A 17612-nucleotide genomic window follows, 5' to 3' on the forward strand; every position below is an offset into this window, starting at 1 on the left:
AACTTATTTTTAATTCTTTTTAAAAGGAAGTTTTATTTTGTGTTTGTATATATATTTGTTCAGTTACATACAGAATTTCCTGTTGTCCTAGTCTTGCTCAGGCTGCCATAACAAAGTGCCACAGACCGGGTGACGTGAACAACAGAAAATCATTTTCTCATAGTAGTGGAGGCTGGAAGTCTAAGAGGAGAGTACCAGCCTAGTCAGTTTTTGGTGATGGCTCTCTTCCGTTGTAAATGGACTTCTCACTGTGTCCTCACACAGCTGAGAGAGCGAACAAGCTTTCTGGTGTCTCTAATTGTAAGGGCACTGATCTCCTCATGAGGTCCTCACTGATATGTCTTCATCTACGTCTAATTACCTCTCAGAGGCCCTGTCTTTAAATACCATCACATTGGGGTTGGGGCCTCGACATACGCATTTGGGGGGGGAACACAATTCAGTCTATAACTCCTGCCCTATAAAGAGTTGAGGCACTTTTGGGAGCTTTGTGCTCATAAGCAGTAATCTGAGGGTGCTCTCCAAGTGTCAGCTGGTGATATTTTAAGTGCTTGCCCCACGGAAGTCAGCGTTTTGTTGACTGTGGAAAGTCATCTCTTTTATGAGTCAGTTTGTAATCTATTCGTACTGAGAAATACACATGGCTAGGACACACAGCTATACAGAGAACACAGAAAGTCCACACAAATGAGACATAGGAGATTGAGAAAGTGCTCACATTTGTCATCATTGCAAAAAAAAAAAAAAAAAAAAAAAAAAAAAAAAGTAATGTATTCCTCAAAGTTTTAACATCAAAAGAAAAAAAAAAACTCCTTGCAAAGGGAAAATATGATAATCATACTCTTTCTGGATTATTTATATTCTTGTCTTTCAGATAGTTGAAAAAATTCAACTAGCAAGTTAACAAGATCTTTCTAAGGGAAAATGTACCCACATACAAACTGAAGATTATAAGTCAGCTACTTCTTTTAGTGAAATATATACATGCATTAATCTTAAGAGGTCCTTTGTATTTTTTTATGTCGATCTATTATGTCGATTTTTTAATGTAGATCTATTTTATGAGGTTGATTTAATCTGGAAGATATCAATGATTATTTGTACTTTTTGTATTTTAGATTAATTTTATAGTTCTCAGAAGGGTAATATTTTACATCTAATTACTTTTTATTAGGTATTTTAAAACTGAAGTATAGAATAAAGATTAAAAGGATAAATTCGATCTAGTTCCTACAATATATAGAAGTTAATCTAAGGCACTGATCATGTTTAGCCAGGATCAGCGTTTGTCCACAATGAATTATCTAAAAAAATATGGTCAGTCATTAAAGTGTTAAACAATTTGGGGCACCTGGGTGTCTCAGTCAGTTAAATACACGACTTTGGCTCAGGTCATGGATCTCTCAGTTCATGAGTTCAAGCGCCACATCGGGCCCTGTGCTGACAGCTCAGAGCCTGGAACCTGCTTCAGATTCTGTGTCTTCCTTTCTCTGTGACCACCCTCCTCCGCCCATGCTCTGTCTCTCTCTCCCTCTCTGTCTCAAAAATACGTAAACATTAAAAAATTCTTTAAAGTGTTAAACAAATTAATGTTAAGTTTGTTTTTATATTTTAAATTAAGATATGCTTTTGAGAGATAATCTAAAATATTCAGATATAAAAAAAATATGTATTTCTCCATCCAATGATTACCCCTTCTAATATTTTAGTCTGTTTCCTTTCAGTCTTTTTTTCTATGTGTATTCGTTGCCTGTTTTACTTAATTTTGCTATCTGCCTTGTGCTCTGTTATGTCCATATCTGCAGGTTTTATTTTGCTTTTTCACTTTACTTAGAACATAAGCATCTTCCCATAATCTCTTCATAAATATCCCTCTCCATGACTTCAAAATGTTCAAGTGGATACACAAATCATTAAGGAAATTGTACCTTTCCAAGTAGAAAGAAATAAGAATGTGTGTGTGTGTGTGTGTGTGTGTGTGTGTGTGTATGCTTCGGCGTGTTAAATTTGACTATGTATTTGGTCATATTTCTCCTATATTTTGACTTGGCTTTGTAGAAGTAGTTTACTAGAAAAAAATATGCAAAATAAAAACACAATTGGAGTTTTCCTGGGGCAAATAGACTGGAGGAGGCAAATGAACTCTTGTAGATTCATAGAGCAAGCTGCTTTCACCCCCTAAATGCTCCCTTGTAGCCCAAGACTAAAATCAGTGCTCACTTGCTGCCATGTATTTTTCTTCTGCTCTATTATTTCACAGGTTATTTAGTTTTGTTTTCCTCCTTAGAGAAGGGAGTAAATCTTTATTCTTGCAACCCTGTGTCTAGCTTGCTGTTCAGTATCTCCCTTCTCTCAGATATGGGTGAATGAATTGAATGTTTAAATGGAACCCTTCTTTAAGCAGGTAGGATTTGGAAACAAAATTTCTGTTACATAGCTACTTTTGCATTTCCCAAATCATAACTGTCACAATCTCTTTCTGGATTTTACATGTTTCTCTGCCCCAACTCTCAGGAAGAAAATTGAACTTAATTTCCCAAAAACTACTGAAAAGATTAGCAGAAGATGATGTCTATGGAGAAGACTGGGGATTGAAAAAATCTGTGATGTACCCTCTAACATTTTAAATGTCACCACTCTTTGGATGCACCTAGCTTCTTATTAATTCAGATTACTTTTGTTTTGTTTTGTTTTGTTTTGCTTTTGTTAAGTTGGATTTTGACTTCACCCTGAATAAGTACCATAAGGGACTAGGAAAAGTTGATAAACATTATACAGTTGTGGGAGGGAAATAGAAATTAGCATGAGACTGACTTAATGGTATAAACTAAGGAGAGACATCAACTCAGTAATCTGTCTGGAAAAGGAAGCTTTTTTATTCAGAACTGCAGGAAAGAGCGTGCCTGGGTGGATTCCTAAGTAAGTGAGATATTAAGTGTGGATTTGGACACCTCTAAGCCATCGCACTCCTCTTTTAATGCAGACTGTTGCAAATACTAAAGGCTACACTATGGCTCATATGTAAAGCTGGCAAAAACAATTACCAAAGTCATAAATTTGATTTCATTCAAGCTGTTAAGGGTAATAATTTATTTAAGTGAGGTCTTCTGCTTTGATTAGAACTAGGAAAGTTCAGCTGTTCTAATCCTCTGGGGGTAGAGCTGGGTTACTGTTATAGATAAGGAGGCTTAAAGGTGGCTACTACTGAGGCCATTGATCATTCCAAAAGGAAATGCTTTTGCTAATTATTTCACTTCCTCTTTTCAGTTAAGTTTTTATTTTTCTTTCCAAGAATAACTTATTTCTTACAAAGTAAACTGTTCCACTTAAAAAAAAATCATGATTTAATCAGATGTTTTGAGCAGGTAATACTAACTTGTGGCTTGATCAGGGCCACACCTTCTAAAAAATTGGTAGAGCCAGTCTTTAAAGATAGAGTTATCAAGACAATACCAGTGTGGCCAGAAGGCCACAGTACTACTCTCTTGGAATTTCCCTAAAGCTCTGTTGAAAGTAATTTAAATATTCAAGTATTTTACAATTAGGTTGTCTTCCCTAGGGACAAACCTTTGGCAGTTAGTGACTAAGACTGCAGTAAAGGTAAAATGCCAAGCCCATCAATAAGGGGACTCAACAGAACTGTAGGTCTTAAAGGGATGGAAGAAAGTCTTGTCATTAAATCAACCTTCGAACTTCCCCTCTGCCAGGAAGTTGTGTATAAGTCCAAGGATAGGTTCTAATGGTCTTATCTTAGGCAGAAGGATAAGTGACTTGACTATTCTTCCAAATTTTTCCTTCTAGTCCCTTCCATTCTTTGTGTAAATATCTCAAAACTGTGTTTTCTTCTAATTGTAAACTAATCCTCAGTAGGGTGTTAGTTGATGGCTTTAGGGTGTTATCACCACCAGGGGTATTTGCATTTTAATGGGAGGCTTTAAAAGATCTTAAACCTTCAAGACTGAAAGCAGTAAATCTCTATTGGTGGAATTGGAGGCAGGGTGATAGATTGGGCAGGAGATATCTGGGGTGAAAGGAGCCCACTGGGTCTATTCTAATCACAGCATGAACTAAAGTGTTCCTACTTAGTAGCCTGACTTCTACTTCCAGAGTGAGGGCAGTGAGGACAGCTCCTGTGGCCTGAATAATAAAGTACTCTTAAACAGTTGCATTTTCTTTGAAAGCAAAACAAATTAAAGGGCTAAAACTTTGAATGTTAGTTTCTTTTTCTTTCCCACTTTCTTCATGGCATCTTGCTTGAAATCTTTCGATATCTCTGTGCTCTTTCTCTGGACTTCTGATGTATAGTTAGGTTATCCTTAGACTTAGATTCCAAATTATTTTGTGCCTTACTTTTCATTTCTTGGAAACCTTGAGACCACTGGAATGGATGAAGTAGGATACTTGAGGAATTTTGGAGAAAGGACTTCCTAAATTGGGTTAAAATGTATTTAAATATACACAGTGGGGGGGGGGGAATGAAAGAAAATAAACATATATAGTAATCCAGGCAGTGAGTTAAGTTCTAAGGACACAAAGATATTTTTTTAGTTTTTATTTTTTTAATGTTTATTTATTTTTGAGAGACAGAGAGAGAGAGAGACAGAGAGAGAGAGAGAGAGAGAGAGAGAGAGAGAGAGAGAGAGAGAACACAAGCAGGGGATGGGCAGAGAGAGGAGACACAAAATCCAAAGCAGGCTCCAGGCTCCAAGCTGTCAGTGCAGCGTCCAACATGGGGCTCAAACTCATGAACCGTGAAATCATGACCTGAGCCGAAGTCAGATGCTTAACTGACTCAGCCACCCAAGTGCCCCCACAAAGATATATTTTATACACTTCCTGTCCCACTCCCACCCCCCCCCCCCCCCCACACACACACTGCAGGGCACAGGGGCAGAGGCAGAGAGAGAGAGAATCTGAAGCAGGCTCCATGCTCAGCATGAAGCCTGACACAGGGCTCAATCTTACAATGTTGAGATCACGACCTGAGTCGAAATCAAGAATTGGATGCTTAAGCGACTTGTGTCACTCAGGTGCCTATGTATTTTATACACTTTCTGCCATGTAGTCCAGACAGTGAAACAAATGAGCAGATACTACGATCAGTGCAGAAAGAGCTATAATAGAGTTTTCACCATGGGCTGTCATAGTGCGTAGAAAGCACATACTGATTAGAAGAGGTTAGTAAGGGTGCCTGGGGTGAATCAGTTGTTTGAGCGTCCTATTCACATCATGATCTCATGGTTCATGAGTTCGAGGCCCTATTGGGCTCTGTGCTGAGAGTGTGGAGCCCACTTCAGATTCTCTGTCACCCCCTCTCAAAAATAAATAAACATTAAAAATATTTAAAAAATGATCAGTAAGAAGGATGATTAACATTTAGCCAAGTTTAGCCAGGTGAAATGGGGTTGAGGAAGAGTTGGTATAGAAAAGGCATCTATAATTCTAGTGTGATAGGAGACCAAAGCGACTGTGACAGTCTTCTTTCAGGAGGGCCGCGAATGTAAGAATAAAATGGTGAGATTGGAAAAGTAGGCAGGGACCTAGCATCGGAAGGCTTTGGTGCCATGATAAGGAGTGTGAATCTTATAGGGAACTACTGGTATCTGTAAGCAATGGAAAACGTGATCAAATTTGCATTTTATAAAAATCCTTCTGAGATCAGTATGGAGAGTTATCTTGACTTTAGACTCTAGACTTTACAGTGGAACAAAGTTGGAGGTAGATCTTGGAAGCGTTCAGAAGGCTGTAATAGTAGATCAAATAAGAAATGAAGGATTGACCTGGAAGGTTAGAGTGAGGATGCAGAAAGGAGACTGGATCTTCACTGAGATGATATTTGAGTGTACAAGGGGAGGAAAAGACACAGCTGATCTTGGATTTTTGGCTTCATCCGTTAGGTGCCATTTTGCTGAACTAGGGAAAGAGAAATAGGTTTTAATGGGGAAGATGCTGAGTTCAGATTCGGACAAGCTGAGTCTTAGATTATTAAAGAACATCTAAGCAGAGATTTCCAGTAGACAGGCATTAATCTGCCTGAATCCCAGGAGGAAGACCTAAGCTGTGGATATATATTTAGCCATGGTTCCTTATCATCTCAGGGATGTCAATAGAAGGATTGCTCAGGAAGAATGGAGACTATCAGAGGGCTGTTGATTAACCCTAGGCAAATAATAAGAGTTAAAGAAACAGCTGAAGATGAAGAATAATAATGAAGAAGAAGTAGCCAAACAGATACTTAGAACCACACAAGAGAGAGTTTCCTTATAGAATAGCAGAACAAACTCACAATCTATCTCCTTGCTTTTGGTTCCAAGCCTTTCAGGATCTGGCCCCAGGCAGTAAATCTAGCATTTTCCATCTTTGCTCCTCATCTTACTTGAGCTGTTTTGGCTGACTAGAAACAATCCTGCACATTCATACGTTGTTATGTGTCCATTTCTCTCTCATCTTCTCACTGGAGTGCATGTTTCTTCCATTCTTTTCCTCTCCATGCCTAACTCATCCTTTGGAATTCTCTAATGCTTCTACTGCCATGGAATCTTAACTCCTTTCCCTAAGCACAGAAGTATCATCATTCAGCCTAACCTCTAATTAGTATTCAGATTGCAACTTTCTTATGACACTTAGCACATTCTGGTGTGCACCATAGTTATTCATGCACCCGATTGTCCCCCTTAGCAAGAGTGTAAACTCCCACAGACTAAAGAACCCATTCCCCCAAATTAATCTCCACTTGAAAACAGCAAGTGCTTAATAATTATTTGATCAATGATCACATATATTATTTACACTAAATAATAAAAGTAAAATCTTTGAATCTTCTGATGAGAAAAAAGATCTCAGTGGAGGCTAACATGGAAATGCTAACTTATGAAGGATCTGTCTGGAGGTTCTCAGATGTTAGCACATATTGACCAGACGATGGAAAAGCATTTTTCATAAAAGCACATTCATGATACAGAGGCAGGAAGGAGAAACATAATGCCAAGTGTGTTTGTTTCAAGAATTGCTAATATTATATTCTTCATGTTATTCGCATGCAAAAATGGCAAATCCTTGTCTCCTTTTCACCTTCTGCTTTTGTAATTTTAAAAGTTAATCTCATGCAATAAGCATGTAAAGGACAAGTACCACTAAAACACAAACACAAAGTATTTTTATTTATCCTGAAGGCAGGGATAAGATGCTATACTGGCAGTTTCTCAACAATGTCCTGCAAATAATTCTAAGCCTTTCCAATTTGTTTTAGCGTATTAAAAGTAAAGCAACCTAGTGGGGCTGTTCATTTAAATAGAATAGGGTTAAATGATTACTTGACTTATCTTTTAAATGACAAAAAATAAAGAAATTGCAAGACCTTTTCACACATTAGATATGTATTGTCATTTATCATCTAGATATCAGGCTAGCAGTGCGAAGTAATAAAACATATCATCGAAAAATGTGCTATAGGTCTGAATCACTCTTTCATTCCACCTCCCAGCTAACTGTAGTATTAAATCAAACAAGCAGAACATTTCCTTAGGCAGCCATTGCCTTTTAATTTCCTGAAGAACCTTAAAATATCATTCATTACAAGTACTACACATATTTGGTTTTTAAAAGTCTCATAAATCAATAGCAGGCTGACTGTAATAATTATTACAAGTTAGTGCATAATTTTCGTGCTGAAGGCTGCATGCAGAACTTTAGCATATGCAAACGAGGCAATTCAAACTGTGTATAGATATTAATATGAAGAAGCAGGTAACGAGGTGCAGGCTATGAATTATGCATCAAGAGTGGCTGATCTTCAATGAGGAAAATGAATTCAGCATGTAATCTAATTAGTGATGGAAGTCTATTACATCTAACTGCAAAAGCAACCGTCCTTGAAACAAATTTATTTACAGTCCATGTTACCACTTGAAACAACTTTGAAATGATGTGTAAGACAACAGCTTAATTGTAAAAATTTTTTGTTTATTTGTTTCAGTTCTAGACCTGGAAGGCCTCCTAAGAGGACTCAAAGTGTCACCTCCCCAGAGAACTCTCATATCATGCCACATTCTGTCCCTGGCCTCATGTCTCCTGGGATAATCCCACCAACAGGTAAGAATGCTGCTCATTTATGCCAAAAATGTTGAAAATCAGCCAATACCATAGTTTTTTATATATGTATATCTATGTTTACATAGGTGCTTATAACCATCAGTTGTGTTTTGTGCACACTAACATAATGTTACCAGTGAGAATTTATCGAGAAATTGCATTGTGGTTGTCATCATTTATTTATTTAAAATAAAATGAAGGAAGCTAAGTTGAGCACTGTGCTAGGAGTTATTGTAATTCATCTGCTCACTAATATCAAACAACAAGTGATAATCTCTATTTTCCTGGTAAGTAATGGAAGCTAGGAGAGAATCAAGTGACTTTCCCAAGGTCAATTTGCTCAAAACTGTTAGTGGTTATTTGTATCTAGGTCTCTGGATTCTAAATTTATTTATTTCATTCATAAGAGCTCAGAAATAGATTGAAATGCATCCAAACAAGACAGTAACTATGTCAATAAAATATCTCCTATTTTTTCAAACTACAGTGTGAATACATTTCCATTAGAAACATCTGAAAGATGTTTATTACTAGAATTTTGAAAAAGTGCAAGAAAAAGAATTGTCTTGACTGCATAAGTTCCATGCCATAAACAATCTCAATGATGCGCTAAATATAAAAATAACTCATTTGATTTCTACCACCTGGATGTGTTCATTGATTCTTTTATTTACTTACATATGTTTGCCCACTTTCCATGTTTCATCCAGATCCATGAGCAAATTATAATTATAATGATGATGATTTCATTCATTTTTATTTTTTTTAAGTTTATTTATTTATTTTGAGAGAGAGAGAGAGAGAAAGTGAAAGTGCATGCATGAACGTGGGGAGGCGCATAGAGAGAGAATTCAAAGCAATCTCTGCCTTGTCAGTCAGCTCAGATGCAGGGCTCAATCACACAACCCGTGAGATCATGACCTGAGCCAAAACCAAGAGCTGGACACTTAGCTGACTGAGCCACGTAGGTGCCCTGATGTTGATTTTATTTGTTATTAATTCTTACCATCAAAGGAGTTTATTAAGGAGATTTACGTATAAACACAGTTGCCATGTAACACAACTGATACAGGAAGCATAATCTGGCAAGATAAGGAAAGAGTCTATTTTTTTCTCTGAATTCCCATATCAGTGTTTTATTTTTATTTTGTAACATTTCTCTTTCTCTGTGCTGTGATACCACCATGGATAATCTGATTTCATATTTCATATTTGATTGAAAGCTATTTAAAAGCATGACTGTTTTAATTCACTTTTATTTTTGTCACAATATCTGAATAATTCCTTCACCTTTGTGGACTTTTATCAAAAACATCTGTTGAGTTGAATGTAAAGCTATTTGTTCATTCTTTTTATATTTAACTCTTTTCCAGGAAGGTACCACAGTATATACTTAACAATAAATTATCTAAAGTGCCAGGGAGAGTTGTATTTTTATGCTAATTTTGCAGATGAAAAATTGAGACATAGAAAAATGAAATCAATAGCTGAAAATGACCCAATTACAGAAATAGTATCATCATTTCCATTTGTTTAATTAGTCATGTTTCTAGTAATTGAATCCTACTGGCTGAAATTCTAATTCCAAATTTGAGATTTAGAAAAGAAATAGGCACTTAAGTTTAGCTGTTTTTATTTAACTAGATAAATTTCCGGAATAAAAAAAATGGGTGATTTTTTTTTTGTACCACATAGGCTAGATATAACTAAAATATTAACTGTTCATGTTTTATGGTTGAAAGACACAGGGGTGCTAGAAGAAAGACCTAAGAATTGTTGACTTAATTAACTTCTCAAAGAACTGTGTTAGGGAGAGTTAAAAAAATCATTTTAATAATCATTATTCTGTATTTGAAAAGTTTGTGTTGCAGTTATCTTACGGATGAAAGGTATTCTAGATTGTATTCATACTAAGGTAGGGAAGATTTGGTTCCAAATTGTCTGCCAATATTTAATCTTTTGCGGAGAAGACGATAAATAGTTCATTACCAAAGCATTGATGAAATAAGATGATTTTAGCAGAATCTAAGAATAGCAACACCTTACTTAGTTAACAACATTAAGTAACTTTGGGGTAAGTAAAATTTCTAAATAACTTATGGTCATATACCAAAACTCAAAATCAACATATTAAGTTATTCTCGATAGACCCCTTTCTGAAATATATTACATACTTCTGTGGCTTGGTGGAACAGAGACACTCAAGATAATTTAAACTTGACTCATTATTATAGACATTCATTTTTTTTTAATATGAAATTTATTGTCAAATTGGTTTCCATACAACCCCCAGTGCTCATCCCAACAGGTGCCCTCCTCAATGCCCATCACCCACCCTCCCCTCCCTCCCACCCCCATCAACCCTCAGATTGTTCTCAGTTTTTAAGAGTCTCTTATGGTTTGGCTCCCTCCCTCTCTAACTTTTTTTTTTCTTTCCCTTCCCCCATGGTCTTCTGTTAAGTTTCTCAGGATCCACATAAGTAGACATTCATTTTTGAAGTAGGATCAATTTCTTATATTTCAGTTGCTGTGCTGTTCTTCTGAGACATCATTTTTGTTTTTTTCTTCCCTTTGTTTCTTTACTTTTGTTCTTCCTAGTATATTGTGAACCCCCAAACCAGAATTTCTTTCAAGCTTATTAAGAATTATATTGAAAAAGACCTTAAAAAGTCATATTCTAGAGATGGATAAGGAAATAGAGACTCATCAGGAGAGTAAAATGGATGGAAAAGTAGGTCTTAAATTATAGAGCCCAGTGAATGTAAGAGAGCATAAGTTCATTATTACCTATTTCACTTATTTTCTTTTTTTTGTTTTTTTGTTTTGCTTATTTCAAGTTTTTATTTAACTTTTAGTTACTTAACATATAGTGTAATATTAGTTTCAGGAGTAGAACTTAGTGATTCATCACTTACATATAACACCCAGTGCTCATTACAAAAGGTGCCCTCCTTAATACCCATCACCCATTTAGCCGATCTCTCACCCACCTCCCTCCATCAACCCTGTTTTTTCTCTCTAGTGAAGAGTCTCTAAAGGTTTGCCTTCCTCTCTTTTTTATTTACTTTCCCCTATGTTCGTCTGTTTTGTTTTTTAAATTCCACATATGAATATTTCACTTTTTTTTGTTTTTGTTTTTGTTTGTTTTTTTAGAGATTGTCCAAAGATTTGTACCTGCCAGGAGTTTGACTCTTGCACATGAATTATCTTGATATATTCAATATAATTGGTCTTTTTTGCATAAACTTTTTTAGATGGAGAAATTTAGATTTTAGGGAACACAGGCTAATATCTCCATTCTTTGGATTATTTACTATCCTTAAACGTTAACTTTAACTGGAAACCTAATGGTCTTGAAGAAATCTTATAATTCTCTAAAGAATGTAACACTTCCCTCCCAGGGAAAACTTAGTGTATTCAGGGAATATGATGTAATATGAATATATAGACTCTTATGTCCTATGACTTTACTTATATTTGCTACTTTATTTTTCATATTTGTGAGCTTCTTTAAAAAATAAAACATTATTTTTTCTTCCTAAGATGGGGAAGGTGAAGTATGTTAGTTATTATTTTAAATTTATGAAGAAGTTATATATAAATATTGTTGATATTAAGCAAACTAGTTTGATGATGTTTCTACTATGTTTTTAACCTGTAGGTTTGGAATTTTTCTTTTTTTTAATGTTTATTTTTGAGAGAGAGAGAGAGAGTGAGCAGTGGAGGGGCAAAAGAGGAGACACAGAATTTGAAGCAGGCTCCAGGCTCTAAGCTGTCAGTACAGAGCCCAATGTGGGGCTGCAACTCACGAACTGTTCATAACTTGAGCTGAAGTTGGAATCTTTAATATTTATTTCCAAGAATCTATAGTTATATCAGTATCTTTCAAAGACTTGGAAATCATGTTTCTAAAACTAATAAAACAAATGAGCATTTAATCCTCAACAAAACAAAGAGAGAAAAAACAACCCCTGACCCCCAAATCTCAAATCCTTTCTAAGATTTAAATTGTAACCTACCTGTGAACATGATCTGTAATTTTGGACTCCCAGTATTACCATTTGAAAAGTATAAACAATGCAAATTTACCTTTGAAGTTGCCAAAATTGGTCTTGTGAAAAAGAAAAATTATTAATTTTGACAAATTTCTAAAATCTATCAATTTGCTCCTAATCATTCCCTCATGTTTCCTTTTCAACAATTGAACACTGGAATTAAATAATAATCTTTCCTGGAGACATCTGTTTTCTCAGGGAAAAAATGGCTATTTTTATGTTTAAAAAAAAAAAAAAGCTTTTCCCAGCCCTAATATTATATACTTAGGTATCTATAATTAAAAGAAAAACTTTGAGATTGCTTATCAAGTTTTTATTTGTTATTTTGGTTGCTTGAGTGGGCTTCTATGTAACCTTAGAAGGGGGCGTGGGCAGATGGTGATAATTTCCAAAATTTATGGTTGTCACTGGATGCCATAGCAACCAGAAGTGGAAGTTAATGAAAGAAAGAAGGCTCTTTGTAGAGTCTTACAACGCAGTGCCTCCTGTAGTGCTCTCTACATTTATTTGGACTGAGTACATGTCATAAATCATTTTTGATAACAAATACCAGTTTGGAATAAATTCATCCTAGCAACAGAGTTCCAATAACATTCATACTTTTTATAGAATTGTGTGTATTTTACAATGAAGGAGAAAATTATTTAAGAATGCTAAATACTCCCCTCCTGTGCCAGGAGTGCAATTTGGCTAGCATATTTGGCCATCTTCCTGATTTTATCTTTAGGGCAGAATGCAAACTAGTTTTGGAGTATAATTTTATATAAGTATTAAGAAGTAACTTAGTGAGTATTTGTATTTGACTTAATTTTTTTTTAATATTCTCAAATTGAATGGGTGATTTATAGTTTTGCTTCTTGGCCATATTTTTTTCTCTCATTGTGACCTTCTAGGCACATACCCAATATGCATTCAAGATACAGAAAGCTATCGTACACACACATGCACTATGCTTAAAAAGTAAGAACTTCTAAGCACAATTTTATCTTTGTGGAAAAGATACTAGACCAGGACAATGTTAATCCAGACTTAATCCCATGGAAACATTCCTTTTTAAAAAACAAAAAGATTATAGGAAAGCATTCAGAGGAGTATTTTCAAAGTTTACATATTTTTGTTTTTCTTGCTAAACGCTACTAACCAGCAGCAACCTTTGAACTACCTCTTTTTTGCAATATCAGCATTTATAATATTTTAAATGCATTAAGCATTTCAACTTCTGAGGAGAAAATTCATAGTGTGGAAATGTGCCTTGCATGTTGAGGAGTATATTATAACAAATGCATTGTATTCCCTGGGAAGACTCACAAGTAAGGATAACAGAAAAATGCACAAGTAAAACAGCCACAAATGGATTGATTGTCTTCCTTAATAAATGAAACATAACAGTGTTCTCAATGCTTTACTCAAAAAGTACAGATAATATAAACTATTTAAACCATTAATGTTATGTAGTATGTATATATATGTATTTTCATACATTTATATGTGGGGAACATTTGTGAAGTTTAATTACTAGACATTTGAGAGTAGTGCATTTAACTTATCAGTATTTAATACACGTTCCTTTTACATTTTTCTTGAAAAGAAAAATAAAATACCTTTTTTCTCCCTTTAGGAAAGACCAGCCTAAACAGTAGCCTTCATCATGTAACTTATTTAGTTTTAAAACTTTTACTGGATCCCGTATTCGTTTCCTGTGGCTGCTGTAACAAATTATCATATATTTCGTGACTTAGACAAATGATAATTTATTTTCTCATAGTTTTGGAGAAGTCCAAAATTGATATTTTGGGCCAAACCAAGGTGTCACGTGGACAACACAGTTGCTGGTGGCTCTTAGGGAGCCTTTGTTCCTTGACACTGAGCTTCTAGTAATTGCCAGAGTTTCTTCTTGGTCTGTAGTTCCCTCACTCTAATTCCTGCCTTTTCCTGTGTGCGTTTATGTGTATGTGTATGTGTATGTGGGTGCGGGTGCACACCTGAATCAAATTTCCTTCTGCCCACCTTGTAAGGATACTTGTATTTAGAGCCCATTAGATAATCCAGGAAAATCTCATCTCCAGATCCTTAACATAATCATATCAGCAAAGTATCTTTTTCCATATAAAGTGGGCATCATTTGGGGGTCATATTAGTTTACCATATCCTGCAAGTGACCAGGCAAGGTACTGTGAGGGACCCCAGCGTGGTGTGGTAGACATGCATAAAAATAGTGTTTGGGAGACTTTTGTGATTCTTTTTTGTTCACTGTGGTATCCCAGTATGTAGAATATTGCTTGCCACAGAGCTGATATTTAAAATAAATATTTGTTCAGTGAATATGGCTAATATATGTTTAGTAAAGGATTTCTGAGAGGAATTATTATGCTTCCAAGGTACAAATTTAAACACTGAAAATAGCTTAAAAATCCTATTAAGTGTGGTTGGACTCCAGATTAAAGACTCAGTGTAGAGCCTAAAGGAGGTGTATTAATTATATGGAGGACCATTATTAGTTTGTGTATAGGTTGTGATGGCTACGTTTAATTATATCGACAATTGATGAAATTTCTATCTCCAGATTGATACTGTAGACAAGCAATATTTATAGGAATAAAATGGCAACATAGAACACATTAGTCTTTGAAGTTCCTGCATATTATATACTATATTATACTCTTCTTAAGGGTTGGAATCCTCATTGTGCCCACAGTGTCTTGATATAGAACTAATTTAATACATACATGAATAAAATATAGCTCATAATTTAAATGTACATACAGTTTTGGTATGAGGAACTACATAATAAATATTTTTACATTATTAAATATGTAATGTGCATTAGAATGAAGCATTTCAGTCAAATCACAATATGCCCTGGGTCTATTACTTGCATAATAGAAATTCATAAATGTATTTTTTTCTAAGCTTTTAGAGCAAAGATCTGTTATTTTTAGATTTAATTAAATAACCACATATTGCTAGACTTTTGGACAGGCTCTCTTCTACTTAATTTAGAAGAAAATTACAGTCCTTTCTTCCCTAATTTGTTTCTCTGGTCTGAGTTTCTATTGAGTGCTATAATCTGGCATGACTATACTAGGCCACAGTATACGTTAGGATCTACTTACACTTCTCTCTCAGTAGATTTGAAATAATGAAGTTGCTAATATCCTTAATTGACTAATTGCAAGGTATTATTCGCTTCCTTTTTAGTAATATGTTGCTTTCTTTGACAAAAGGGAAGTTTATTTACGTTAAGAAAAGCAAACCAGGTTTTGAGTCAACTTTTGATTATGATGGTGGATGGTATGTGGATTAGCTACAGCTTTGTGGATTATCCATTTATCATGAGATGCTCAGACAGGGTTCTAATCCCTTGGTTATAAGATATGACACATGTTGTCTTTTCTTGCTCCCTTCAATTTCTTGACCAGTAAGAGGTGCTATTACTATCCCATTTCCCTCCCTAAGAGAAGTTAGAAATACAAATATTGTTGACTCAGAAAAAAACAACCAATATATTTTGAATAGTCCTAGAAATGTTGTAGAAACATGTCATGGAAAGCAAGATAACAATTGTTTGTGTAGTCTCCTTCTCTGTCCTAGATAGACTGTCCCCTCTGAAGTTACCTTCAAAGCTTCAACTCTTTCCCTTAATGATATGCTCTTGGTTTGTTGTAAGGAGTTCAACCATATCATGCTGGACTTTTAAGATATTTTCTCCATTCATTTGGGGTTAAGTCTTACAACTTCAGTTCTTCTTTATAAAGAAGTGGAATGATCATTGAAAGTGTTGACAGGACCAAAGTTTTCAAGACAACTTGAAAGATGTCAGAATGACAGAAATATTAATAAAGCCTTGCATTCAGTCTCTTAAAACATTTATGTCCCTGGTCATGAATGAACTTATGATTTGATCTGAAAACATTCTGCATGATAAAACCTATGGGTTTTATTTGGTTATGTAATCATATAAGCCAACATTGTGATAAAACTTCTAAAAACACTAACGTAAACCTAAACTTAAGTGTATAGGAATATAAAGTCCAGATAGAAGGAAACAATACTACTTTGCTCAACATTCCAGATGACAGCTATAATATGTTCAGTCATGGCACCACAATTGATAATAGAACACTGACAAACTGGTGAGCATTAGAATAGTCTAGATGCTAGGGATTTACATGTTGGTGATGTTTGGTCTCATGAAGACTTACAGAGAGTCTGAAAGTGGATGATAGAGTAGACTCACACTGTACTCTTCTAAAGACAGAAATATAACTAATGGACAGTAATTATAGAGAGGTCTACATTGGCTTCCATAAAAAAAGAGCCTTGCTAACATGGAGAACTATCTAAGAGTAAAACCTATTAGTCATAAAGCCTTAACTTTCCCTACCGACAGAAGACTTCAAGAAGAAAGAGGGATGAAGAGTTCTTAGCCATAGTTTTTATATTTAATTATCTCTTTTTAGGCCATATTGTTGATGACACAAAAGAGCGTTAGCTTGAAAAAGAAATTATATCCCTCCCTGACCATCAGCCATCTATTTCTTATCTTAGTAATCACTGTTAGGGAACTTTGAAGGTAATTTTGCATTGGAGGGAGGTAGATCAGTAAGATTGTTTTGTTCCCTTCTAATTATAAAATTTGATGATGACATTTCATTTTACTTTTAATTATTCTTCCAAACTTGACATGGAGCCTTTCTACTTAAAGGGTATCCATCCTTCAGGGTCTGTATTCTTACATTCTTTCATTCTTTCAAAAACTTAAAAAAAATACTTTTGAGATGAATGATTCAGATTTATAGGCTATCATACTCTGTTACCCGGGAATAGTTACCTTGTGGGTAAAACTATGACTATGGTAAGCTGTCAAATACTTTTTTTTTCAGTTGAAAGAAATTTTTAAATGCTTATTCTCTTTGACCTTCTTTCACACATCCTCCACGAAGGGGTACATAGTTGCAAAAATAATACATAGGAGGAAATGAACAATCCCTGAATGTACCATAGAAGAATACTTATAGCTGTGGTAGGATTTGGAGCTAGGGGTAGAAAAAATATTATTATTTTAAGTTTATTTATTTTGAGAGAGAGAGAGAGATAGATAGATAGATAGATAGAGAGAGAGAGAGAGAGAGAGAGAAACAGCTAGAGAGGGAAACAGCTCAGAGCCTGACTTGGGGCTCAAACTCAGGAACCCTGAGAGCATGACCTGAGCAGAAATACGGAGCCTTAACAGACCAATCTGCCCAGGTGCCCCCAAAATATTATTTTAATGAGTGAAGACCATCACAAATGATAGTAGAAAGACATGAACCCTTTTAAAAATTTTTTTTAATGTTTATTTATTTTTGAGAGAGATAGAGAGGAGGAGGGGCAGAAAGAGAGGGAGACACAGAATCTGAAGCAGGCTCCAGGCTCCGAGCTGTCACAACAGCACCATGCGGGGCTCAAACTCATGAACAGTTAGAT

General features: G+C 35.3%; 1 protein-coding gene across 2 annotated transcripts in view; it reads left to right on the plus strand.

The window, feature by feature from the left end:
* Positions 1–17612, plus strand: part of DACH1 (dachshund family transcription factor 1) — a 431763-nt gene that overhangs the window by 179477 nt on the left and 234674 nt on the right. For both annotated transcript variants that reach the window (XM_053898825.1, XM_053898831.1), the window contains exon 2: positions 7976–8091. In XM_053898825.1, the coding sequence (XP_053754800.1) occupies positions 7976–8091 (116 nt within the window). The remainder of the gene's footprint in view (positions 1–7975; positions 8092–17612) is intronic.

Source organism: Panthera pardus, unplaced genomic scaffold, assembly GCF_024362965.1.
Source record: "Panthera pardus isolate Hobbes unplaced genomic scaffold, ASM2436296v1 HiC_scaffold_1, whole genome shotgun sequence".
NCBI classification, from domain to species: Eukaryota; Metazoa; Chordata; class Mammalia; order Carnivora; family Felidae; genus Panthera; species Panthera pardus.